This window comes from Panthera onca, chromosome B4 (assembly GCF_046562875.1).
Source record: "Panthera onca isolate mPanOnc1 chromosome B4, mPanOnc1 haplotype 2, whole genome shotgun sequence".
NCBI lineage: Eukaryota > Metazoa > Chordata > Mammalia > Carnivora > Felidae > Panthera > Panthera onca.
The window spans coordinates 82091179-82114746 of NC_138345.1; the positions used below are offsets into that span (position 1 = coordinate 82091179).

At 45.3% G+C, this 23568-nt stretch overlaps 2 protein-coding genes and 1 long non-coding RNA gene across 6 annotated transcripts; 2 read left to right on the forward strand and 1 right to left on the reverse strand.

Annotated features, from left to right (window-relative positions):
- Positions 1–1193: 1193 nt before the first annotated feature.
- Positions 1194–17338, forward strand: RAB5B (RAB5B, member RAS oncogene family). Of its 2 annotated transcripts, none has more exons than XM_060657332.3 (6): positions 1194–1316; positions 11669–11931; positions 13013–13164; positions 13556–13678; positions 14228–14321; positions 14660–17338. In XM_060657332.3, the coding sequence occupies exons 2-6, from the start codon at positions 11769–11771 to the stop codon at positions 14773–14775; spliced, it is 648 nt and encodes a 215-aa protein (XP_060513315.1). In that variant the 5' UTR covers positions 1194–1316; positions 11669–11768; the 3' UTR covers positions 14776–17338. The 2 variants fall into 2 exon arrangements, with proteins under 2 accessions (XP_060513315.1, XP_060513317.1); XM_060657334.3 differs by lacking the exon at positions 1194–1316 and adding an exon at positions 10685–10808.
- On the reverse strand, positions 11299–13037 carry LOC132694236 (uncharacterized). The gene is made up of 3 exons (XR_009617215.1): positions 12982–13037; positions 11940–12040; positions 11299–11518 (listed from the first exon to the last, which is right to left on the reverse strand). It is a non-coding gene; the product is annotated as an uncharacterized LOC132694236 (long non-coding RNA).
- Positions 17339–17414: 76 nt separating the features above from the next.
- On the forward strand, positions 17415–23533 carry SUOX (sulfite oxidase). Of its 3 annotated transcripts, XM_060657327.3 has the most exons (5): positions 19316–19409; positions 19910–20127; positions 20876–20932; positions 21203–21380; positions 21619–23533. In XM_060657327.3, the coding sequence occupies exons 3-5, from the start codon at positions 20886–20888 to the stop codon at positions 23026–23028; spliced, it is 1635 nt and encodes a 544-aa protein (XP_060513310.1). In that variant the 5' UTR covers positions 19316–19409; positions 19910–20127; positions 20876–20885; the 3' UTR covers positions 23029–23533. The 3 variants fall into 3 exon arrangements, with proteins under 3 accessions (XP_060513311.1, XP_060513308.1, XP_060513310.1); XM_060657325.2 differs by lacking the exon at positions 19910–20127 and having other exon boundaries at positions 19302–19409; XM_060657328.3 differs by lacking the exons at positions 19910–20127; positions 21203–21380 and having other exon boundaries at positions 17415–19409.
- Positions 23534–23568: the final 35 nt, after the last annotated feature.

Consider the following 23568-nt stretch of genomic DNA (forward strand, 5'->3'; position numbering starts at 1 on the left):
GTTTTATAGTTCATCTCTTTCCTCCTTTACTTAGGTGTATTTATTTACACAAAGAATGATGTGTGAGAGAGAATATGAATGTGTATATGTGATAGTTGGTTTCAGAGCTCCCCTCTTCCTAATCTCTGTGCAGGGCTATCCACCTCACCCCATCACCCCAGTTTAGCTTCTATTATGCAATTGGGATAGTGCCCAGGGTGGACAAAATGGGAATTACTGCCCCATTTTAAGGCAAGGTTAATGGAAGCCTACTTCATTTTCCCCACGAACCTGAATCATCCCCTACCACACACATGTACACACAGGGCGGCAGTTCCTGGATTTGAGGTTTAGGAGGGACTTAGGAGCAGCATGTGGTTGGAAGTGGGCTCCGTGGGAATTCGCCTTGACACTGCATTTCCCAGTAAGCTCGTCGTTTTTCCTTTTTGTTGCGTATCACAGTTTTCTAAAGATACTTTAATCACATTTACATATAGTTCAGAATATATAAATCGTCTGTATGAAAAATCATTAAGGGGGCTAACGTCCCCCCACGCTACCACTTGTTGGGAGTTGCCACTGTCTCAACCCCACCAAAAAACATCTCAGACCGCCGGCGCGAGCCACCCGCAAAATTCCTGTCTTCTGGGGTCGCACAAAAAGGAGGACGCACCGACGTGAGCTATATTTTAATTCCCGGACTCCGGGTCCTTAGGTGAGGTATTTCTCTTTACGCCGCCAATTTGTCATAAAGGGCGGGGAGCTAGAGTCAGCCCCCGCCAAATTCGGGGGGAGGGGCGAAGGTCAGTAGCGGCCTTCCTAAGGCTACTTTCAACCCGCCTTGCCTGCCATTCAAGTTCCGAATTTTCCCAGTACTGGTTAAATCTTCACTTGGACCCGCCTCCATCACTCACCTGATTAGATGTTTATGAGTCAGAAGGAGGGGTCATGAGGGCGTCGAGATGTTATTGGTTGATATGTACGCCTGTCAGCAGTGCACCGCCCCCTGTCTCAGAAAGCTAGCTCTTTACTGGCTCCTCACTTCGTCCATCTTCGAGGTTTCCCTCTCTATATTGGTCCGGAGCCCCGCCTGTCCAGTCCCTCGCTGGTACCCGTTGGTGACGGCGCCGGAAGAGGCCCGCCTTTCTCCAGAGGATTGGCGGATTAGTGCATACATCGCCCACCCTTGGTGGTAGGCGGGTAATCGTGCTATTGGCTGGGGCCCCCACCCCAAGGCGAGGAGGAGGAGGAGGAGGAGGGGCAGGAGGTTTGGTTGAGCTGCAGCTGTTTGTCTGTTCGACACAGGCTTGGGCCCGACGGGGGAGACGGAGCCCCAGGTACCGGGCTGATGGAGCCCACAAGGGCAGGGGCGGAGGCGCCCAGGAGAGGAGAGCGGACTGGCCTGAGAGCAGAGGCGGGTCTGGACCTCAGCGAGGGGTCAGGGCGGCCCACTGGAGAGGGGAGCAGGGGGCCGGGCCCCGGCAGGCCTAATGGGGGCGCTGAGGAGGGGGCCGGGCGGGCTGGGAGCCCGAAGTTGGTGAGGCCGGGAGGCGGCCGGGTTGTGTTGGCGGCCTGCGGGGGCCGAGGGCCGGCGCGGGAGGCCCGGGGCTGTGTGAGGGCAGGGGCAGGCCTCATTGAGCAGCTCTGAGGAGGGAGGAGCTGGGGGAAAGGGACGGGGCAACGGGTGAGGTAAGCCCATTTGCCGGGAGGTGCGGAGGGGTCAAACCAGACGCCCGGGCCGCGAGGATAACCCGGGCTGAGGCTTTCGAGCTGTCTAGTTGGAAGGGCCTGAGAAGGCATCTTAGTTGGGTAAGGGGCATTCTCTTCAGGGAAAGTGGCTATTATGAAAATAACTAGGGTGCTCTGAATTGAGCTGAGAGGGATTTGGGTTCATTGAGGGAGAACTGAGGCAAAGGAGGAAAGCTTTTCTAATCTAGAAGACTAGTTGGAGAAGTGGAAGCAGGGCCTGGTATCAGTTATGGGAGCTTCTGGGAATGCTCATGGGTGGACTGGAGGATCTGGGTCTTGAAAGGACCCACTCTTTTGTTCCTCTTAGTGGTGAGTTGTGGTGACTCGAAGTTTGTTGGTACTCCCGGGGTAGCGAATGAAGACAAAAGTTAAAAAAAAAAAAAAAAAGAAAAAAATTGTGACTGTTGGCTGTTCCAACTGTTCCCTACACTTTTCCTTGGCTTCAACTTGTTTAAGGTGCAGTCTGTGTTTCTTCTTACCAACCTCAGCTGGGTTAGGGTGCAATGCTGTCTAAGAAGTAAGAAGTTGGATTTGGGGGGTGTTTGTTCTCACTTAATAATCTGATCTATGGTGGTTACAGTATCTCTGACCTAGAAGCAGGGGATCAGCGATTGTATTATCCGCCCTGGAAAGGGGCTTAAGAGATCCCCAGCCACAGATCTTCTGACCATAGTTGGTGAAACTTTTATGGGACTTCAACTTGGGTATTTCCCAGGCAGGTAATGGTTAGGTGGAACAAGCCTGGAAATATGAGGTGATATCACTGAGGAAGGGATTTGAGGAAGAGTGAGAAATTCCATTCCAGAAGGTTGGCATCACCCCTATTCTTTGTCTACTTCTTCAGGAGCCCAGGTAAAAGTTGGGTCAAACAGTGAGGCATATGAGGAACGGGTGAGTAGAGAAAAAGATGGATTACTAAGGCACAGGAATCACATTCTCCACCCCACCCCCACCCCCATATATATTTTTAATGGTCTTCTGATCTCCTTAGTCCCCTATAGTTGGAGTTTATTGGATTTTCCCTTATACTTCCTCCTTTTACCCTCTTATACAAATGTATTTTATGATTATATTTCTTCTTAATTACACAAGTAATATGTACATATTTTTAAATATTCAGGCTGTACAGAAGTGTAAAAAGGGTAAATCTTCACACACATACTTCACTCATTTTATCCAGAAAGGTCAGAGATAAGAGACAACAGATCAGACTAATCTTACTTTGGGGGATGTGCCACCAAAGGCAATTCTGTTTTCATGTTCCCACTAAACTCTGGTTTGTCATTCTTTCCAGTTTTCTCTTCTGGAATGATACTCTCTTATTTATTGTGCTCCTTTCACAGATCATTTTGTCTTCTACCAAATTCACACAAGCAGAGAGCTATACTTTGGGTTATTCCTCCTCACCTTAAAACACACAGAGCACCGCACCCCCCCCCCCCCCCAGCATCCCCCAGTTGTGCATTAGGTATCCTAGGAAATGCCCAAATAGATGGCCAATACTTTTTTTTTTTTAATTTTTTTTTTTTTCAACGTTTTTTATTTATTTTGGGACAGAGAGAGACAGAGCATGAACGGGGAAGGGTCAGAGAGAGAGGGAGACACAGAATCGGAAACAGGCTCCAGGCTCCGAGCCATCAGCCCAGAGCCTGACGCGGGGCTCGAACTCACGGACCGCGAGATCGTGACCTGGCTGAAGTCGGACGCTTAACCGACTGCGCCACCCAGGCGCCCCATGGCCAATACTTTTTTTATGGGCAGGAAAGAAGCATTGAGGTAAATCTTTTTGTTTGGGAGAATTATTGGCATCTTTGCTAAAGTGAGGAATTTGAGACCTCCGTCTTCTGGTTCATGGCCTCTGCGTGTTCAGACATTCATTGAATATCTTTTCGTTAACCCAAAAGAAGACAATGGCTCTCCTAAGGGGCCCCTGTATCTGTCTTTCTGTAGTGATGTGAGAAGCTCTCAAGTTTCTCTGGATTTGAAATTGGTTTTCCTCTAAACCTCAGTACAGCTAGGACATTTCATACTACCACCTTATTAATTGAATTTGTTCTTACTGGCTCTAGAAGCCCTCTAATGTGCCCAGCCTTTGTACAGTGCCCTCAGAAACTTCAATTATGTCCCCCAGGAGTTTTTCTTTTCCTTCTGCAAAGCCAGTCCTAGAGAAAATTGTGTGGATATGTGTCTATGTGTGTGTTTTAATCCTCTACAGGCTTTGCCATTTTCTACATCCTGGTGGTATCGTGTCCCTTTCTTCTAGACTTTTTTTTTTTTTTTTGTCTTTTCCACCTTCTTTTTAATCCAAGTCTACCTTCAAGAAACAATCTGACACAGATCCAGAATTATAAAAATGTATTTGGAGAAGAGGGCTTTCCCATTGTCCTTCAAGTCATACCTCCTATCTTCTAACTCACCTTGCCCAGGAGCAAGGATTGCTTTTCTGTAGTTTGCTTATTTGTATGCATTGATACGAATTTGACTTCTGAGGATATATAAGTTAGGAGAAGCAAGTGTGTAGGCTGCTCCCTAATCCTAAAGCATTTCAGATTGGAAAGTAACCAAAGTGTAAGACAGTAAACTCAAAATAAGGAAATGCAACAGCCCTCAAGGAGGAAGGATACCTTAAAACCCTACACAGTACACTCCCACTTCCCAAGAGTGTTTTAGGAAAGAATTAGTCATTGAACAGTAACTGAGCTTAGAAAGGAGCCAACCAGGTGGGCAAAGTGTATGCAGATTTCTGAGCCAGGCTGTAACTTTGGTTTAGGGGCAGTGGATACCTTTTCAGAATGTCCTCTAACTGTGGTGGTGTGATGGTGGGTTTTTTTGTTTTTTGTTTTTTTAACTTGTGTTTCTCAAGTTCAGGAATTAATAGAGATAATGACCCAAAGTTTTTTGAACACTTAACATTAACTGAAAACTCAGGGAACTTGTTTTAAGCCACAGTTGCTTCAGTGTTAAGGTGGGAGGGCCACATATTGGGTGTGATTAGGCCATCTGAGCATAGTAACGGGTGACAGGAAAAGCAGTTAGCCCATGTGAGTTGCAACAGTACTTTGTGGGCTGGGTCTCAAGGGGGCCCTACATCCAAGGGAGATCACAAAGAGGCCAGGGAGAGAATTGGTATTCTGAGGACTATTAAAAACATTCCCAAATGGAACTGAGTAAGAAGCTATCCAGGTGGCACAAAAAGGGGAAGAATAGATGGAGGAAAGCAGGACTGCTTTAGCCTTAATTAATCTAGAGAGCATTTAATGAACACCTACTAGGAACCAGGCATTGTGCTGGAAAGTCAAAATGACATAAAAAAAAATAGTAACACTTTTTGAGAGGTTGATAGTTCAGCAGAACAAACACACACAATTAACTCATATAATGTAATAAATGCTGTGATAGAAATACCATCGTAATTCTAGGGGACCCCAGAGGAAACTGATGAATTCTGCTGGGTGAGAAGGTGTCTCACAGAGAAGGTGACATTTAAGCTTGGCCTTAAAAGATAAATTACGAGTTTACTCGTCTCACAAAGTGGGGAAGGACATTCCAAATCTTTCCTAGGTCAATAGAGTTTGTACTACCATACTGATAAGAGATAAGTATGCTTTTTACCTCTTAGGGACATAGAAGGGAGAGTGGGGGGAAGTGGAAGGACTCTCTCATTTAAGACAGTGACTCATTAATTAACATTGGTCAACACAATGAAAGAGCTGAGCCAAGTAGTAGAACTCTCAGTTCAAGATTTTAGTAATTTGGGGTCTAAAAGAAGTTGAGAGTTGAAGGTATTCACTGGCTTTTGTCCTATCTTCCCTAATCATTAAATCTCTTACATTAGTCCCCAGCACACAGACCCTTGTAAAAGTTACCACTCTTTCCCTATCATTTATTCCATTAAATCATTTCTATTTCAGCCTTCCTGGCAGGGTTGGTCAAGACCTTCTAGAGAGGCATGGTAATTAGTGAATTGTTCTGTTAGAAGAATATAGAATTGGATTCTAGTTCTCAGGGAAGTCCTGGGTCTGTCTACCTGGTTTTAGTCCCAAAGGAAGTACTTATCTAAACTGAATAGAGGCAGAAACTATCCAATCTAAGCTCTTGATCCAGTCCTGGTGCCCTCTTCAGGGTTCAATTCAGAGTTAGCATCTCCTGCTTCCTTAAGAGGTATAGTGGTATACTACTAGCAAGAGTACATGACTTGGAGTACTTACCAAAAGGAGATTTAGCTGTCTGTATGGTAACACCTGGCAAGTTGATTAATATTATGTGCCTCAGTTACCTTACCTGTAAAATACAGAGACTGGACTAGACCTCTAGACTGCCTCTTATCTGGCAAACTGACCTTATGGGACTGACATTTGAGTGTGGGCTAGACTCCAGTGGCAATGTATCTGGAAGTTAGTCTCTGTTAATAGGTGATAGTCTTCTAGAGGCTTCATAATGTGTTTGGCTCAGACACTCAAAGATACCAAGTGGAAGGGGGGCTGAAGAATAGAGTCTTGCTCTGCTGGAACCAGCAAACTGAGAAACCTTTCCTATGCATACTTTTCCTGAGCGTTTAGGGGAGCTACCCAAACTAATGAACGGACCCCTTCATCCTCCACCTTCCCCTCCCCAGTGGGCTGATGCCATGGTCAAACCTCAGTCCTCCCTAGTCAATGGTCATTTGATAAACCATTTTTGTGGAGCTGCACTTCTAAGGGAAGTTAAATCTGATTTTTTCTCTCCCAATCTGAAAGGGTTGAAGGGAAGAGTAACTTCCTTGTCCTCCCTTTTTTTGCCTCAGGTTTGAAGGTAATCATCACACCCCTTGGCTGGGTGGCAGTGGTTTATGTTTTGTCTTTGAATGGATCATTTGCCTACTGTCAACTCTTAGGAAAAAAAAAAAGTCACCACTAGGAATCATTTGAATCTTATGTATATTACTTCACATCTGTACCCCTGATCTTTTGAAAGTCTAGCTATTGCATAAAAAACATAATAGCCTTATATACATGTTGGGGTTGAAGATCAAGGCACAGTGATGGGCAGCCCATCAATTACTGTGAACAGGGAAGGTAAGACATATTATTGAGGTGACACATCGGGTAGGAGGTAGTTTTTTCTAACCCACTAGTTTCTAATCTGTGACAATCCAAGGTTGCTTAGTAGCAAGAAAGTTTGCTGATTTGTCTGTGGGGGTAACAAGGGTTTTGCAATCTGAATGTGCTTGTGACTTTCCTATCTCCACATTTCCCCTACTCCCTACTACTATTTTCCCAGGCCTAGAGCCATGTGCCTATGAAAATTCAGTCCATTCTAACTCCCATGTTTTCTCCTTGTAAAGTAGTAACATTGAGGCTTAGTGTTCTGCCCTTTAGATCACATGCTTTGAAATAGTTGAAAATGTAAGCAAATAATTGGAGCACCTGGGTGGCTCAGCGGGTAGAGCATGCAACTCTTGATCTTGGGGTTGTGAGTTCAACCCATCTTGGATGTAGAGCTTACTTAAAGAAAGGAAGGAAGGAAGGAAAAGGAAAGAAAGAAAAAGTGAGCAAATAAGTCAAAGAATCTAGTAACTTTTCCTGTTGTGTCTTAAAGAATATAGCATATGTATGTCACCTAAAGGAAACTTGATCAGCTTATCATCTGTTTTTTCCTATTGTGTCATCTGTTTTCTGTTCTAAACTGTAGAGTTATAATGGCCTATCTTTTCTTATGAAACAGTGTATATGAAGTGCCACACAAATATGTTTTTAAAAATCATTCCTCACAGATTCTAAGAAACTCTAAGGGAAAGAAATTTCTTTTTTTTAATGTTTATTCTTTTTTTTTTTTTTTTTTTTAATGTTTATTCTTGAGAGAGACAGACAGACAGAGTGCAAGCAGGGGAGGGTCAGAGAGAGAGGGAGACACAGAATCTGAAGCAGGCTCCAGGCTCTGAGCTGTCAGCACAGAGCCTTGACACAGGGCTTGAACCCATGAACCATGAGATCATGACCTGAGCCGAAATTGGATGCTTAACTGACTAAGCCACCCAGGCACCCCAGGAATTTCTTAAATGTACCCAGAACTTTGGAAGTGAATTCAGATTTCACTCTTTACTACTTTTTCCAACCCCCTCCCTCCCCAAAGATCCTTATAGATAAGGAAGCCAGGGCTCAGAAAGGCAAAGGGAGTAGCGTAAGATCACAGTGGATTATAACTGGCAAAGCAGAGTGTAAAACCCAACCTTGCTTGATTCCAAAGCCGTTACCAGCACTACACGGGACTGCCCCTGTCTAATTTGACTCCCCATTTTCATAATTGTGTCATAACTTCAGTAGCAGGGTTGAAGAATCCTCTGACCCCTGGAGAGCTATAGTCAGCCCTCATCTTAATTTCATCTAGATGTTTTATAACAGTAACCATAACCTATAGGCTGGCGAGAGACTAGACTTCCTCCCATCCTTATTAACCCCTCCTTCCTTGTCAGGCCTCTCCAGAGCAGTTTTTTAAACTTTTTTTTTTTTAATCATGACTCCTAATAAAACAAAACATTTTACATCATAATTCAGTGTGTGTACATAAAGTGAAACATTTTCACAAAATGATTCTTATTTACAACATACTTGTTATTTTTTTCTTTAAAAAAAATTTTTTTTAATATTTATTTATTTTGAGAGAGAGAGGAGAAAGAGAATCCCAAGCAGCCTCCACACTGTTAGCACAGAGTCTGACATGGATGGGGCTTAAACTCTTGAACCACGAAGTCACGACCTGAGGCAAAATCAAGAGTCAGATGCTCAACCAACTGAACCACCCAGGCACTCCCCCCCCCCTTTTTTTTTAATATACTGATCATGATCCACAAGTGATTTCAAGGTCATTATTGGTTTACAACTCCCAGTTTGAAAAAGAGCTAAAGCATGTGACTAGTGGCTAAGAACCTAATTAATACCGATTCTTGGAGTACTGGATCCCAGAATTTAGGATTTTGTGGACCAATTAATTTAAATTTGAGGGTTTTTGTTTTCCCACATACTGGTATTTAGAAGTCTTACTATTGCCAATCAACACCATTATATTTTTAAAGCATTAAAACAGTTATTTAGAAAGCTTTTAAAAAATATGCTTCCTAAAATATAATTAAAAAATATATATTTCCTCTTTAAAAAAAAAAAGAATTTGGTAGAATGAAAACCTCTTAAGTCCTTCACATAACACCCTCCTCAATCCTACTCTCCTCAGAGAGAGGTAACAAAATTGTTAACAAATTTGTATGTATTCTTCCAAAATGTTTTATATGCAGAATTTTGTTTTACATATGTAGGATCCAACCATGTGTTTTGTACTACAACTTTTTAACAACAGGTGTTAGAGGTTTTTCTATATAATACATATTTACCTTTGAGAGGAAATTGATACTAAGAAAGTAAGAAGTTAGAAGTCTTGTTACAGAGAATATTCTTTTAAATTGAATAAATTTAGCTTTATGAAAAACTTGCTATATCGTCTTTATTTTTACCATTTCCTCATGAACCACTGAAAACACCACAAAATAGCCTGTGTGTATCTGGATTCGTAGGACTCACTGGCCTGGGGAATATAAAATACCCAGTAGAATCAGAGTAATTTCTTACATTCCTCTGTCTTAATCTAGTCTACTTTGGGACTTTTTGGAGTTCTCATTGATCTTTTCTGTAAATCAGGGCCACTAAATAATACTTACTTTTTTTTCCTCAGGTTTATTTATTTTGAAAGAGAGAGTGCGAACAGAAGAGGGGCAGAAAGGGGGGGGGGGGGGTCGATTTCATGACTGAGATCACGACCTGAGCCAAAACCAGGAGTTGGATGCTTAACTGACAGAGCTGCCCAGACTCCCCAACAATACTTATTTTTTAGCACTATGCTAAATATATCTTTTCCTTAATCTTTATTGCTACTCTGTGAGTTAGGTGTTTTTTCCATTTTATAAAGGTGGAAGGAAAGGCTCAGAGAAATTTCTTGATGTCGTTAATAATGAGGAGTGACTGGATGGCTCAGTCGGTTAAGCATCCAACTCGATTTCAGCACAGGTCATTATCTCGGGGTCCAGAGATAGAATGTCAAGCTTTTGCTCCACACTGGGTGTGAAGCCTGCTTGAGATTCTTTCTCCTCTCTCCCTCCCCAGCTCACACATGCACACTCAAAAAAAAATGATTAGTGGTTTAATCATGAAGCACTTTTTGCCGCATATTTATTTTTTAAGTTTATTCATTTTGAGAGAGAGAACATGCGCATGCTGGGGAGGGGCAGAGAAAGAGGGAGAAAGAATCCCAAGCAGGATCCACACTGAGCATGGAGCCCAAGGCAGGGCTCAATCTCACAACCATGAGATGATGACCTGAGCTGAAATCAGAGTCAGAAGTTTAACCAACTGAGCCACCCAGATGCCCCTGTCAATACTTATTTGTGTTATCTCAGTCCTCACAACAGCTTTATGCAGCCCATAAACTATTATCCCATTTTACAGATGAAAGAAATGCACAGATAGATTTAGTAATCTGCCCAAAGCTTCACAGGTAGTAAGCAAAACTGTAAAATAAACCCAGTGAATTAGACTTCATAGTCTTTGTTCCTCTGCACTGCCTCCTGTATAATTTTTCTCTTTACTATCTTTATTCTATCTTTACTAGAATTACAGATTGTTAATGCTGATTTGACTCCAAAGCATCTTGCTATAGTGACAAAATAATGTTTCCCCACGTGCCATAAAGTATGTTTATGGAGTTATTAGAATCAGCCTTGGAGAACAGAAAGATTAATTTGAACAAAGTACAACCAAAGTAATGCTTAGGTTTTGGACAGAAGTTTTGCATATTCTAATCATGCTAACACCTTTGAATCTTATAGTTCCTTTCCCCTCAGAATCAGAATGATGAAATATATTCAGGTTTGGATGATTAGACTCTCAGAAGTCTCCACTTCTGTCTCTGTCTCCTCTTCTACCACCAGCTTTCCAAGCTCCTTGGGAGGTTAAAAAAAAAAAAAAAAAGGTGGTTCAGTTTCTTTTCATCAAATGTTTATCGCTTGAAAACTTATCCCTGCATCATCCTCTGGAGACTCCTGCTTGTGTCAAAAGGTACACCTTTCTCTGCTTCAAATTTGGAGGGCTACAGCTGTTAGGCCCATTTAGTGTGGAGAGTAATCTAATCCCTAAGCACCAGGAAGACAGCTGCAAGTTGAGAGGTCAAGCCTACTGATTCTTAGACATGGTAGATTCTCAGACTCAGAGAGGTGGCAGAAGCAAAAAGAAAGAGTTGATCCTGAATGCGATTTGTTAGTTGTCTATGGTCTATTTCTCTACTCACCTTTGACCAGAAATGATAAAGGGACAGATTTCTCTGGCAAATGGACCCTGGTTAGAGTTTCGGAAACATCAAGAAGACTGGTTGTGTATGAAGGATATGGACCCAGAAGCTACCCCTCTGCTCCTAGGGAGGGGTGACTCATCCCACACCCCTAGAGTGCATCTCTCATTTTGAAAGCTAGAAAAAAGAGGGGGGTGAGGGGAAGGACAGCACCAGGGATACCAAGGAGATACTGGGGGTCTACGGTACTTGTGGGTAGATTTGGGTGTTCTTCGGGCCAACTAAAAATTGATCAATTTGCTGTTTGAAGATCTGGTGGAAAAGTAATGGGAAATAAACTTATTTCATACCATTTTCAGTCTCTCCATTTCAGCTCCCTTAGCAGTTGGAGATTATGTAGTAGGGCAGACTCCACTTCCGATGCAATTTTTATTTTATTGTTCCGCATTCTTACCACTGAGTGTCAGCCACCTGGGACCCTCTCCGTGGGGTTGATGGGGTTAATTGGGTTGATTTTAATTATTAAGTCCTCATAGGAGCAAAGAAATTAGGAGATTTATCTTTTCTCTAAAACTGATTGTAGCAGCAATGGCCCGGTGTTTAATTTTACCCACTTTTTTTTTTCTTGCAGGACTGTTGAAGCCTGAAGTCCCCTCCCCTTCCCCCTTCCCCCTTTGCCGCTTTGTGGCATCCCCCCTCCCTCCACCCTTTCCCATTCGGATAATCTAGCCATGACTAGCAGAAGCACAGCCAGGCCCAATGGGCAGCCCCAGGCCAGCAAAATATGCCAGTTCAAATTGGTCCTGCTGGGTGAATCTGCAGTGGGGAAGTCTAGTCTGGTATTACGTTTTGTCAAAGGGCAGTTTCATGAGTACCAGGAGAGCACCATTGGAGGTGAGTACCTCAGGGAAAGAGGAGGTTCAGTGTGTAGTGAGGCTTTTTGAAGGGAGATCTAGAGACCTGATTGTGGAGCTGGCCTTTTTAGCTCTCTGGAACGGAAATCCTTTATAAAACAGAAGAAAAAAAAATTGTCATAATGGCAAAAAATAGATATATGTTTGTCCTCTTGCTTCCTAGAAGAAAATTAGAAAGGTTGACCTTTGCACACCAAGAAAATCACTATTTTTTTTTTAATCTGTTTGTCTTCTTCCTCTCACTTTCCTCTTAATCCAATTGAAGTTTAGTTGAGTGTCATCTTGAGCAGGGTTGGCTTAAAGCAGTGATTCATAATCAAAAGTGTACATCAGAATCACCCGGGGAACATTTTTATCCTGTCATGCTTGGGCCCTGCCCTAGATGTACTGATCAGTATGGGAAGTAGGGTGAATTTGGTGGAGGTGTAGACATGTATGTTTGGAAAAGCTCTGTAGAAGAGGCTGGAACTAAATATAAAAGATAAAAGACATCTGCCTTTCCCACCTTTGCTACCTTCTCCCTTCTACTACTCCCAAGGGCGGTAATTCAGTAAAAGATCTTTTATGAGAACTCTCATGTTACACCTTCCCTACTTTTACTAGTAACCTTGGAAATGCAGTGTTCTTGGACCAGCAGAAGATTATATAAAAAAGTAACAGCCAAATTATATTGCTAATAGTGGGATCTGTCATCAGTCTTTAAAATCTTCTAATTAATTATTGATGTGACCTTTATTTGAAACTTATTTTCTGTCATTATCCCTTATTCCTCTATTTTGGTTAGAAGAGAGATAAGTGTCAGCTCCTCTCTCTAACATTCATAGCTTATGTGCCCCCACTACTTAGAGGAACTTCTGGCAGGAAGGACTTAGCCAAGGGCAGTCTTAATCCTGGTTCTAAGACCTATACATAAGGAGAGGAACTCTAAACCTTTTCCTTAGCTGAATGACCTGGTTGGTAACTGGTCTTAGACTGAGAATGGAGATATTATGAAGGGGGCTGGGATTTTCCCATTGATCCTCCTACTTACAACTTCTTCCCCTCCATTCTCTCATCCACAGCGGCCTTCCTCACCCAGTCTGTTTGTCTAGATGACACAACAGTCAAGTTTGAGATTTGGGACACAGCTGGGCAGGAGCGATACCATAGCTTGGCCCCCATGTACTACAGAGGTGCCCAAGCTGCCATTGTGGTTTATGACATTACTAATCAGGTAAGTGGGCTGTGAAGTTTCTTGCTTTTATTAATAGGAATTAAATTAGGTGGGGAAGAAAAAACAAGTTCTTGAAATGGCAAAATAAAATAAGAGTATAAATTCTACTCCCAAGTGCTGGTAAGACAGAGGTAATGACACAAGTGGTTTCAGTGAGGGAAGGTTGCCTAGAAGAGGTGAGTTTTGAGACAGGGTTTTGAAGGTTATGGGCCTGGGGCACCTGGCTGGCTCAGTTGGTGGAGCATGTGACTCTTGATCTTGGGCTTGTGGGTTCAAGCCCCACGTTGGGTATAGAAATTACTTAATAAAATCTTAAGTTAAAAAAAAAGAAGGTGATGGGCCTAGATTGGCAGTCATTCTAGCCTACCTTCTCTTCCTCATGTTTTCCTAGGAAACCTTCGCTCGAGCGAAGACATGGGTAAAGGAACTACAGCGACAGGCCAGTCCTAGCATCGTTATTGCCCTGGCGGGGAACAAAGCTGACCTGGCCAATAAGCGCATGGTGGAGTATGAAGTAAGTTGGCCCATAGAATCCCTCTGTAACACACTCCCTCTGTACTTGGGATCTTTAGTCCCCAAACCTGCCCTCTCTGAAAACCTCATCTGAGGACATTTATCATCTCCATTCCCCAGTTCCACACCAGGCTAAATACAACAATACTGTGACCCTAATGACAGCTATGAGATTTTAGAGGAGTCAGAAAAAAACTTTAGAGCAGAGGGGTAGGGGAGTACCAGCTATAGGGGTATCAATGTGAAAACAGGAAAGAGGGAGCAGGTGAATTTGAGGTAAGGGACTATTCAAGTGTCACAACCTAAAAGCCCCCAACCAATTTACCTTCTCCCTCATTATCAAGATTCCTGATATCTGCTTGTTGGATTAAATGGTCTAGACCATGAGTTATCCTTGAGGAAGTCGTCACCAAAATATGAGTCCAGAGCCAGCTGGCTCAGAGGGCAATTAAACCTAGGATACTACCTAGCTCTGGTGCTACATGGAAGTGGAAAGACAGTACTTGTTCCTGTCTTACATTCTGAGTACCAGTATACCCACCCCTTGCAGGAGGCCCAGGCGTATGCAGATGACAACAGCTTATTGTTTATGGAGACTTCAGCCAAGACAGCTATGAACGTGAATGATCTCTTCCTGGCAATAGGTAAGGTCAGAACAGCCTGGGGTCTTCCTGTCTTTTTGCCTTGCCTCTTGGCAAGATCACTAGCCCAAGTCATAAAGACAGAGGGGAGTGTCTCCTCCTGTGAAAACTTTAGGTATGGAAATAACTTTCCATTATGACTTCCATCCTTTGGCTACAGCTTTAGCCCCCATCCCCCCACATCTTTAATGTAGTTTACAAAAGTGAACCTTCCCCTCTTCAAAACATTCTTTTAATCTCTCACATTTCCCCTTTCCCCATATCACTCCCCCACCCAATAGTCTTTTTGGAGAGATGAGTAAAATCTACCATACTTTTTTCCCTTCTCTTTTTATCTCTAGCTAAGAAGCTGCCAAAGAGCGAACCCCAGAATCTGGGGGGTGCAGCAGGCCGAAGCCGGGGTGTGGATCTCCATGAGCAGTCCCAGCAGAACAAGAGCCAGTGTTGTAGCAACTGAGGGGGTGGCTAGCAGCAAACAAGTATGGAGCTAGCACGAGAGCTAAGAAATAACCTCCATCCCCACCCCTCAGCACACAACCCCTACGGTAACAGCACACTGAGCCCTGGCTCCCAAGGGCTGCCTCCTGACAGCTCCGTCATGGCACTTTTTAACGCTTCAGCAACCAACACCAGGCAGCTGTTGCCACTGGCCTCCTACCCCTACTCTGGGGCTTGGGGGTCAGATCCCCCAGGACTTACCTTCCAAAACAAACTTTCTTCACTTTGTATTATAGGTGCAAGACAGTGACCTACTTATCTTTCCTCCTCCTCCTCCTCCTCCTCCTCGTTTTTCCAGAAAACATTTTTTTGTCTCCTGCCCCTTCCCCTTCTGCTTTTGGTCAATCCCTGTTCTTGATCCCCTTTTCCTCCTCTCCCCAGGATGGAGAAGGTGGTGAACCCAGGAACTGAGGAAGGAGGTTTCCAGTTCAGTCACATTAAAGGGCCCTGGGGGAGAGTAAGGCTCAGAGCCGGAGGGAGTAAGGAAACCTTTCCTTTTTGTTTTTATTTGGTTGGAGTTTCTCGTATTTGAAAACACTGCAGTCTCCATGAGTTGGCCTTGTGGAGGGTGTTTCTAGGTAGAGATGAGAACGGGAAGGCAAGCTCTCGGGTACCAGGTGGGAGTTGTGTTGTTAGCTAACTGGGCAGAGGTAGAGGAGGTGGAGATGCAGTGTCACCTGTGGCTCTGGAACTGTTCCAAGGCCTGATTTCCCCCTCACCCAGCCTCTTAGGTAGCTTCTCCCCCATAGTGGGGGAGACTCTGGACCCCAGAGTCCTCCAAAGAATCTTCACTGGTTGCCTGCATCTTTGGCTCTGCTGTGATCTAATTAGAGGAGGGACCAGTTTCTGAATCCCATCCTCTGATTTATACATATGCATTTTTTTCTCTGGCCTTTAGATGGCCTCAGCCCCAGCCACTATATTCCCCTGCAGTTTGCACTTTAATTGGTGGTAGTTCAGTTGGGATACTTGTTTTATGGGGGTTTTGATTGATTTACCTGCCCTCTCACCTTTTTAATTAAATGGAACCCAAGGTAGTATATATATGAGGTTTGGGGAGGGGCTGTAGAGAACAGGACCAGTGGCAGCTACTCAAGTCCAGTCTCCATTGCTTGCTTCCTCCAGCTCTGACTCTTAACCTATATTCTTGCCAACCTAGCTCTCAAGTATAGGTTTGCCTTTCCTGGGGAATTAACTGAGCAACTGGAGAGTGGTCTCGGGATAGCCTAGGCCATTGTATGGGAGTGAAGAGGGGTGTCAGGCAGGAGGGAGGAGTTTTCTGTCCTTTCCTAGGGTTCACATTCAATTTGATCCAACCATTACTGTGTCTTTTCTACTTCCCTGTAAATAGGTATGATCTTTATTCCCATTGTACAGTCTGTTCTGTCCTCCACCTCCCATCAATCAGGCCCTGTTTCTTTTCTCCTTTGTTAGTATCTTCCATTTAGTCCCTCAATTCTTATCCTCATACTCACCCCCAGCCAGTGGTTTAATCCATGTACCACTAGAAGTTAATACCACAGGCCTACTTGTGGACCCCTCAAATCATAACACCTGTTCCTGTGGACAGGGAACAACTGCCACTGAAGGTCCATCACAGCTGTCTCACGTCACCAGAGGATGTTGGTCCCTTCTAAATCTCTAGCCACTCTTCTTGGCCTCTCTCATCTGGTGTTCTAGCATATCTTTGTGAAGCCATCAAGGCAAGAGAGAGCTCTAAACTCCTTGTTCCAGCCCAGAATTTTGGGAAAATTGGGGGAAGTAAGATAGGAAAGGTCACAGTGACCTAGGATTGGAACCTTTCTACCCTTTGATTTGCAGACTGCCCTCTGTCCCAGAGCAGCTGAGAAATCCTTGAAGCTGAGATTCCGAAGGACCCAGCTTAGGTTCTTCCACTTAGGCCTCAATTCCCTTCCTTTTCCAGGGGCAGCCTTAGTTCCCGTGGCCCTGAAACACATATATTTTTCTCTTCCTTTCCCAGCACCCACTAGCCCCCCAAAGCACCCAGTGCATCCTTATAAGTGGAAGAACTAGGATCGCTCTCTTAAATTCCTTAGAAATGAAGGGTTTTTTTGTTTGTTTTTTTTTCTCTGTGCATCTTTCCCCCTGGAATGGGAGTGAAGTGGTTCATTGCCTTGGGGCTGGGAAACCATTTCTCCAGGCTTTTTCTCCCCTCCCCAGCCCCCTTAGGAACAGGATTGGCCTTAGCTTTTAGGCCTATCTGCTGCTTTCCTTCTACTTCCTACCAGTTCTTCTGCTTTCCTTTGAGCTTTCTTGGGCTTGGGGATCTTAGTTTTTATTTCCCAGCTCTTCATTTTTTTTCTTCCCTTCTGATCAGTTGTTTTTTTTTTTAGGCGGGGGTGGGGGGGTGTCCTTTTTTTTTTTCTTCTAAGAAAGCATTTGCCTTTTTTCCCTTTTCTTCCTCTCCCAACATAACAATCGTGGTAACAGAATGCGACTGCTGATTTACCGATGTATTTAATGTAAGTAAAAAAGGAAAAAAAAAAAAAAAGAAAAGTGTATTGGAGTGTTGCTTCTTTTTTTCTTTTTTCTTTCTTTTTTCTTTTTTTTTTCTTTTTCTTTTTTTTTTTTTCTTTTGCTATTTGATACTAGAAATTTGGAAGAAAGGGCATTCAGTGTTTTCGTGAATCAGAAATATACCCTCTCCTACGTCATTGTACTTCCTTATAAGTTCCCTTTAATCTTTCTTGAATAGTGAGATAGCCCAATTTGGAAAATATTCGCTTTATTGCTGTTTAATCACTCCTATTCCCAAGCCACTAGAGAGCTCATCAAATCTGACATAACTTATTTTTATAGACCTCTTAATACATATTGGGCAGGGTGGGGTGGGGGGTGTGGTCTGTGGACCTCTGGGCAAACAATTGATGAGACTGGAAGGAAAGGTATTTGTGAATCCTTTGAAGTATTCTGCAAAAGTTTATATGCATTTCTCCAGGGAAAGTGTGCCATGCTTGCCTTGCTAGTATCTTAGAGGGGTCCGTGACCTAAAGAAGGTTAAAGAAAGCACTAAATTTGTATTTTTAATTGATCATTTCCACCCCAACAGGAAAATTTCTCCTAGATCTGCTCTTGTTTGCTACTGTACTTGAAGCCCTTCAGTCCATCACAGTCTAAATGAAGGTGGGTGGGAGAGAATGACACAGAGAAAGATCAGGCATGGTTGCAGAAGTACAGGAAGAAGGACTGGTGCCAGACAGAGCTGGCATTACAATCCCATCTACCAACTTATCAGCTGCGGCCTTGACCTAGGTACTTAACTGCTCTCTGCCTCAGTTTCTTCTTCTGTAAAATGAAGAAAAGTTGAGGTTCAAAGGTCAATTGTGTAAAGTATGTGTGGAGCACACAAGATGACACTGTTATTATGGAGAAGTCTTATCCTGCAGCCTCAGACAGTCCCTAACTGATTTCTCTGTATTCTTGGTCTGAGCCCAATTTTCAAGGCTGGTAGGATAGGTTGGGCATCAGACCTCTCCGATGATTTAATTGAACACGGTTGAGTTGGAATTTCCAAAACCCTCAGGGCCAAACTCACCTTTTCACTGTCAATTCCCCTTTCCTTCTGTCTCTTAGTACTCCCCCCAGGGCTCAATGATTCTTGGCAAAAGCTCTAGTTCACTTTAGGAGAGCAGAAAGGGAGAGGAAATGATCTTCCAAAATTAAAGATGAAGACCTTCACTTAGTAAGGTTGTAGTTCAACCTTTTGGCCTCTAGAGGGCAGTGTGGACACGTTCGCCTCAGGTTCACAGCCAGCCAATAACAAAGTAAGTTTTCAGTACTGCACCAAAGGATGAAAGGATAATGGCAAACGTATTCTTAGTGCTCTCCACTGTGTGATTATGAGCGATTATAATCTTTATACTTGGGGGTATTAAAATATTGTTCTAGTTATGACAATGATTTTTTAATTGGCTTAACTAAAAAAAAGTCGGTATTTGTATTGTTCCATACTTTGGGAAGAAAATAGACATGTCCAAGGGAACTAGTCTTTGAACCACTATTTAAGCCTCGTTTCTGTATTTATTCTTGGATATAAGAGAATTGAGCGCTTGACCTTGTTTTCACTAAAAGGCAAACCGGGCTGTTTTAGTTGCAACACATGTTTGTCAAAAACAGGGTAGAGGTGGAGCTCACAGCCGGGAGAATGCCGGCTGGATTCCCAGGCCTTCTCAGTGAACGCACCTTGTGTCACAGCCGTAGGGGCAGGGCGGGGGCGTCTCAAAACCTCCCACCTCTCAGCCCAAGCTTTGGAGTCCTCCTCACCTTCCACTGCCCAGTTCTGGACAACAGTGAGAGTCCCATTCCTTGTCGAGCGGGGACTGGAAACAAAAAACAGCCAGTCTTAGCTCCGAGCCCTCGTGGCACCCCTCCTGCCTCCGCCTCCAGAAGGCGGGCACAGCAGCTTGCAGGCGCGCGGCCAGCCAATGGCTGGGGGACGAACAGAAAGGCGAGAGTGCTCCTTCACTCGGCCCCAACGTCACGATGCTGGCCCCGCCCCTTCGCCAGCAGTCTCTGGGAGCCGGGCGGGTGAGCCAGCCGCCCTGCGGACGCCTGACGCCGAACCCGAACCCGGTAAGGGGGCTGGGGACTGGGAGTGGGAGGAGGAGGAGGAGGAAGGACTGGTAACCTGGGAGATGGCCAGGGCCTTGGGACCCGGGGGTGCTCCGAACCCCATGGGTTCGAACAAAAACCCACTACCACCTCCACTCCCGCTGCTCCTCTTAGGAGCGCAGTGTGTTGCTACGAGACACTCTTGTACCAGCTGCTGGGCAGGCATTGGACTGGGTGCTTGTGCTCTGGAGTTGGACATATCCTCCTACCTAAAGTGCCCCCCGGGGGGTGAGGCGTCACCACCCGCAAAAGGGAGGTGGCGTCTGTTTTGGAGCAGAAGGCTGCTTCTCCCAAACCTGGGACACTGGGTTTACCAAGTTTACCCGCAAGTCAGTCCTACCTGGACCACTCCCGTCTGGTTCAAGTGGGCTGCTGGGACTAAGGGCAGGTGGGAGGGAGAGTGAGGATCCCATGGCCCAGGAGTAAAATGCAGACTGCTCCTGTTCCTATCTCCCTCACAGTTTCTCGGCCTGCCCCCCTTTTTAGCATTTCGCCAGCAATTGGGACTCTTCTTACTCTTCCTGGATTTGGCCTTCCTGGGGTCAGTGAGCTGCTCAATGCTGTGAGGAACGAACTGCTGCAGGGCAGAGAGGGGAAAAATTACTTCTTTAGCCCACTCCCTGACACCAAAGCCATTAACTTCTCCATTTGCTGAGTTCACGGGAATGGCATAGACAAGGTAGGGGTGAGAACCCTAGGTTGGAGTCCAGTTCCCAGCCAGGTTCAATTTTCTTTTTTCCTAAGGTTGGTAGAAGGAAAGGAAGGGACTGAAAGGCCTTCAAAAACCATGTTATTATGTGTTTGCTCCTCACAGCCGCTCTGCTAGGTAGATATCATTTCATAGATGAGGACATAAGTTCTGAGAGAGTTGGTATTTTGCCCAGGAAATGGGGCTGGTTAATGGTAAGGCTCATTTCACAAACCCAAAACAGTTTGACTCCCCAGAATCTGAGCTGGTTCACCCTGTTAGGGTGAACCACTGCCTTTTTCATGTTTTTGTCCCTAAGTTGGTCTGCCTCTCATTTGTCCTCTGCTGACTTTGGAAATAATAAACCAGCAAACTGGACGGTCGACATTTTGGCTTCTGACCTTTAGGCCCATGGCCCTGAACATTGGTCTCTGTAGTGGACAGAGTAGAGAATGGAGGATGGTGATTCTAGAAGCCCCCTACCCACTGCCCCATTTCCCTTCCATCCTGTCAGCACAGTCTCTTTGAAGTCCTTTATGTTTTCTCTAAGGACCCATTTGGACCTCCCCACACACATAGCCCCTTCCTTTGGCCTCATTACCACAGAAAAAGTCTCTTCATTTGACTAGAGAGCACCTTGCTGACCTCTGTGTCTTCCTTCCACTCATTTCCTCAAGTTTCACTAATATCATCCCCTCCCAGAACTCCTTATCTTGATCCTGGAATCTTTTTCCCACAGGTCTGTCACAATGCTGCTGCACAGGGCTGTGATCCCCCATCTCCGACAGGCCTGCAGGTAGGCCATCGCATCCTAGAACTTGTCTCTTAGCCCATATTCCCCACCCCCAGTATCTTTATGACATTTATCTACCAGATAAGATAGTTGAAATACTGGCTACTAAGGAGGAAAGGGAAAGCCATATCTCACCTGCTTGTTCCACTCAACCCTGGAGAAACTTAAGTCGCAACTGAAGGAACCAATGGCCAACCTGGTAAACCTCAGGCCTTCACTGTCCCTTTCCTATGATCAGGAGTGTGCTGCTAAGAGGACCTCTCTCTCTTCCAGACTCAAGTCAGCCCCCTCAAGGCTCTATATTCGGGCTTGCTCTACAGATGATTCACTTCAGCCCCAGTGCCCCAGCCTTGCCTTCTCTGGTGATAACTCCAGCACCGGGGGATGGAAAGTCATGGGGACTCTGCTAGGCCTGGGTGCAGTGTTGGCCTATCATGACCACCGGTGCAGGGTAAGTGGGGAAGAAAGGGACTTCACTGTCAGAACAAGGGGGCCCTAATAAACTCCCCAGGCAACCCAGGCTATTACCATAGAGCCCATGGTGATACTGTCTTCATGCAGAGTAAAGATGAAATCTGCTACCTCTCTTTCACAGTGGCCATGACTTTATGGTTTGGGTCAGGGTAAGCAAGAGTGATTCCTTCTTACTGTTTATGTTTCTTTTTGCCTTACCCCTGCGTTGTCTGCAGGCTACTCAGGAGTCACCACACGTATACACAAGAGAGGAAGTGAGATCTCACAGCAGCCCTGAGACTAGGATCTGGGTGACTCTGGGCTGTGAGGTGTTTGATGTTACAGAATTTGTGGACTTACACCCTGGGGGGCCATCAAAGCTGATGCTAGCAGCAGGGGGTCCTCTAGAGCCCTTCTGGGCCCTCTATGCTGTTCATAACCAGCCCCATGTGCGTGAGATGCTGGCTCAGTACAAGATTGGGGAGCTGAGCCCTGAAGACAAGGTACCTTCCACCTTGAAGACCTCTGACCCCTACATTGATGATCCCGTACGTCACCCAGCCCTGAAGGTCAACAGCCAGCGCCCCTTTAATGCAGAGCCCCCCCCTGAACTTCTGACGGAAAACTATATCACACCTAACCCTATCTTCTTCACCCGGAACCATCTGCCTGTACCTAACCTGGACCCAGAAACCTATCGTCTGCATGTAGTAGGGCCACCTGGGGGTCAGTCACTGTGCCTATCCCTGGATGACTTGTACAAGTTCCCCAGACACGAGATCACTGTAACTCTGCAGTGTGCTGGCAACCGGCGCTCTGAAATGACTCAGTTCAAAGAAGTGAGAGGTCTGGAGTGGAATATCGGGGCCATTAGCACTGCACGCTGGGCTGGGGCACGCCTTTGTGATGTGTTAGCCAAGGCTGGTCACCAACTCTGTGAAACTGAGGCCCATGTCTGCTTTGAGGGACTGGATTCAGACCCCACAGGGACTGCCTATGGAGCATCCATCCCTCTGGCTCGGGCCATGGATCCTGAAGCTGAGGTCCTGCTGGCATACGAGATGAATGGGCAGCCTCTGCCTCGTGACCATGGCTTCCCTGTGCGAGTGGTTGTTCCTGGTGTGGTGGGTGCCCGCCATGTCAAATGGCTGGGCAAAGTGAGTGTGGAACCAGAGGAAAGTTACAGTCACTGGCAGCGGCGGGATTATAAAGGCTTCTCTCCATCTGTGGACTGGGACACAGTAGATTTTGACTCAGCTCCATCTATTCAGGAACTTCCTGTCCAGTCAGCCATCACAGAACCCAAGGATGGGGAGACAGTACAATCAGGGGAGGTGACTATCAAGGGCTATGCATGGAGTGGTGGTGGGAGGGCTGTGGTCAGGGTGGATGTGTCTCTGGATGGGGGCCTAACCTGGCACGTGGCAGAGCTGGATGGAGAGGAACAGCGTCCCCGAAAGGCCTGGGCCTGGCGACTATGGCAGCTGCAAGCCCCTGTGCCGGCTGGGAGAAAGGAATTGAACATTGTTTGTAAAGCTGTAGATGACAGCTACAATGTGCAACCAGACACCGTGGCCCCAATCTGGAACCTGCGAGGTGTGCTCAGCAATGCCTGGCACCGTGTCCATGTCCATGTCGCCCCATAAGAAGGTGAAATGGAATTACCTACTCCCCAGAATCATCATCTCAACCCCTTTCCACACACATCCTTTTGCCTTGTTACCACAGGAAAACCTTTCCTTCCACCCCCACTTCTTGGATCACAACCCTATACTATGCCTTCCTAAACCACACACAGATATGCACATTGCACATTTCCACCCAGACACCAGCTCTCCTTTGACACTATGTTACATATTCCTATTATGCCAGAAGTTGAGAGCTGTTGAAGATGGAGGCTAGAAGTGGGAAATTTCTGTAAACAAGCACTCTTCTCCTCCTACCCCACCTCCACTTCTAGTGTCTATCATCACTTTATTTTGCTTTTCCTCTTGGGAGTCTTCAGAAAATGTGTGTGGATATGTGTACAAAAAGTGTATATGCAACTTTCTACTGACTTTCTGGTTGCCAGGGGTCGTGAGAGGTGCAATCCTGCCCCTTTATAGTTCTACTTTTCTAAACGCATCAATAAAGTATCTGTTTAAGACACAACTCCGAAAAAAGAAAAGATTATGACTTTGGGGACT

What these genes read in the sequence shown, in the direction of transcription:
- RAB5B (XM_060657332.3), top strand. Translation starts at nt 11,769, where the DNA reads ATGACTAGCAGAAGCACAGCCAGGCCCAATGGGCAGCCCCAGGCCAGC. An exon ending in TTTATGACATTACTAATCAG is followed by an intron (nt 13,165 to 13,555) that starts GTAAGTGGGCTG and finishes ATGTTTTCCTAG; the next exon opens with GAAACCTTCGCTCGAGCGAA. An exon ending in TGATCTCTTCCTGGCAATAG is followed by an intron (nt 14,322 to 14,659) that starts GTAAGGTCAGAA and finishes TTTTATCTCTAG; the next exon opens with CTAAGAAGCTGCCAAAGAGC.
- SUOX (XM_060657325.2), top strand. Translation starts at nt 20,886, where the DNA reads ATGCTGCTGCACAGGGCTGTGATCCCCCATCTCCGACAGGCCTGCAG. An exon ending in CATCTCCGACAGGCCTGCAG is followed by an intron (nt 20,933 to 21,202) that starts GTAGGCCATCGC and finishes TCTCTCTTCCAG; the next exon opens with ACTCAAGTCAGCCCCCTCAA. An exon ending in ATCATGACCACCGGTGCAGG is followed by an intron (nt 21,381 to 21,618) that starts GTAAGTGGGGAA and finishes CGTTGTCTGCAG; the next exon opens with GCTACTCAGGAGTCACCACA.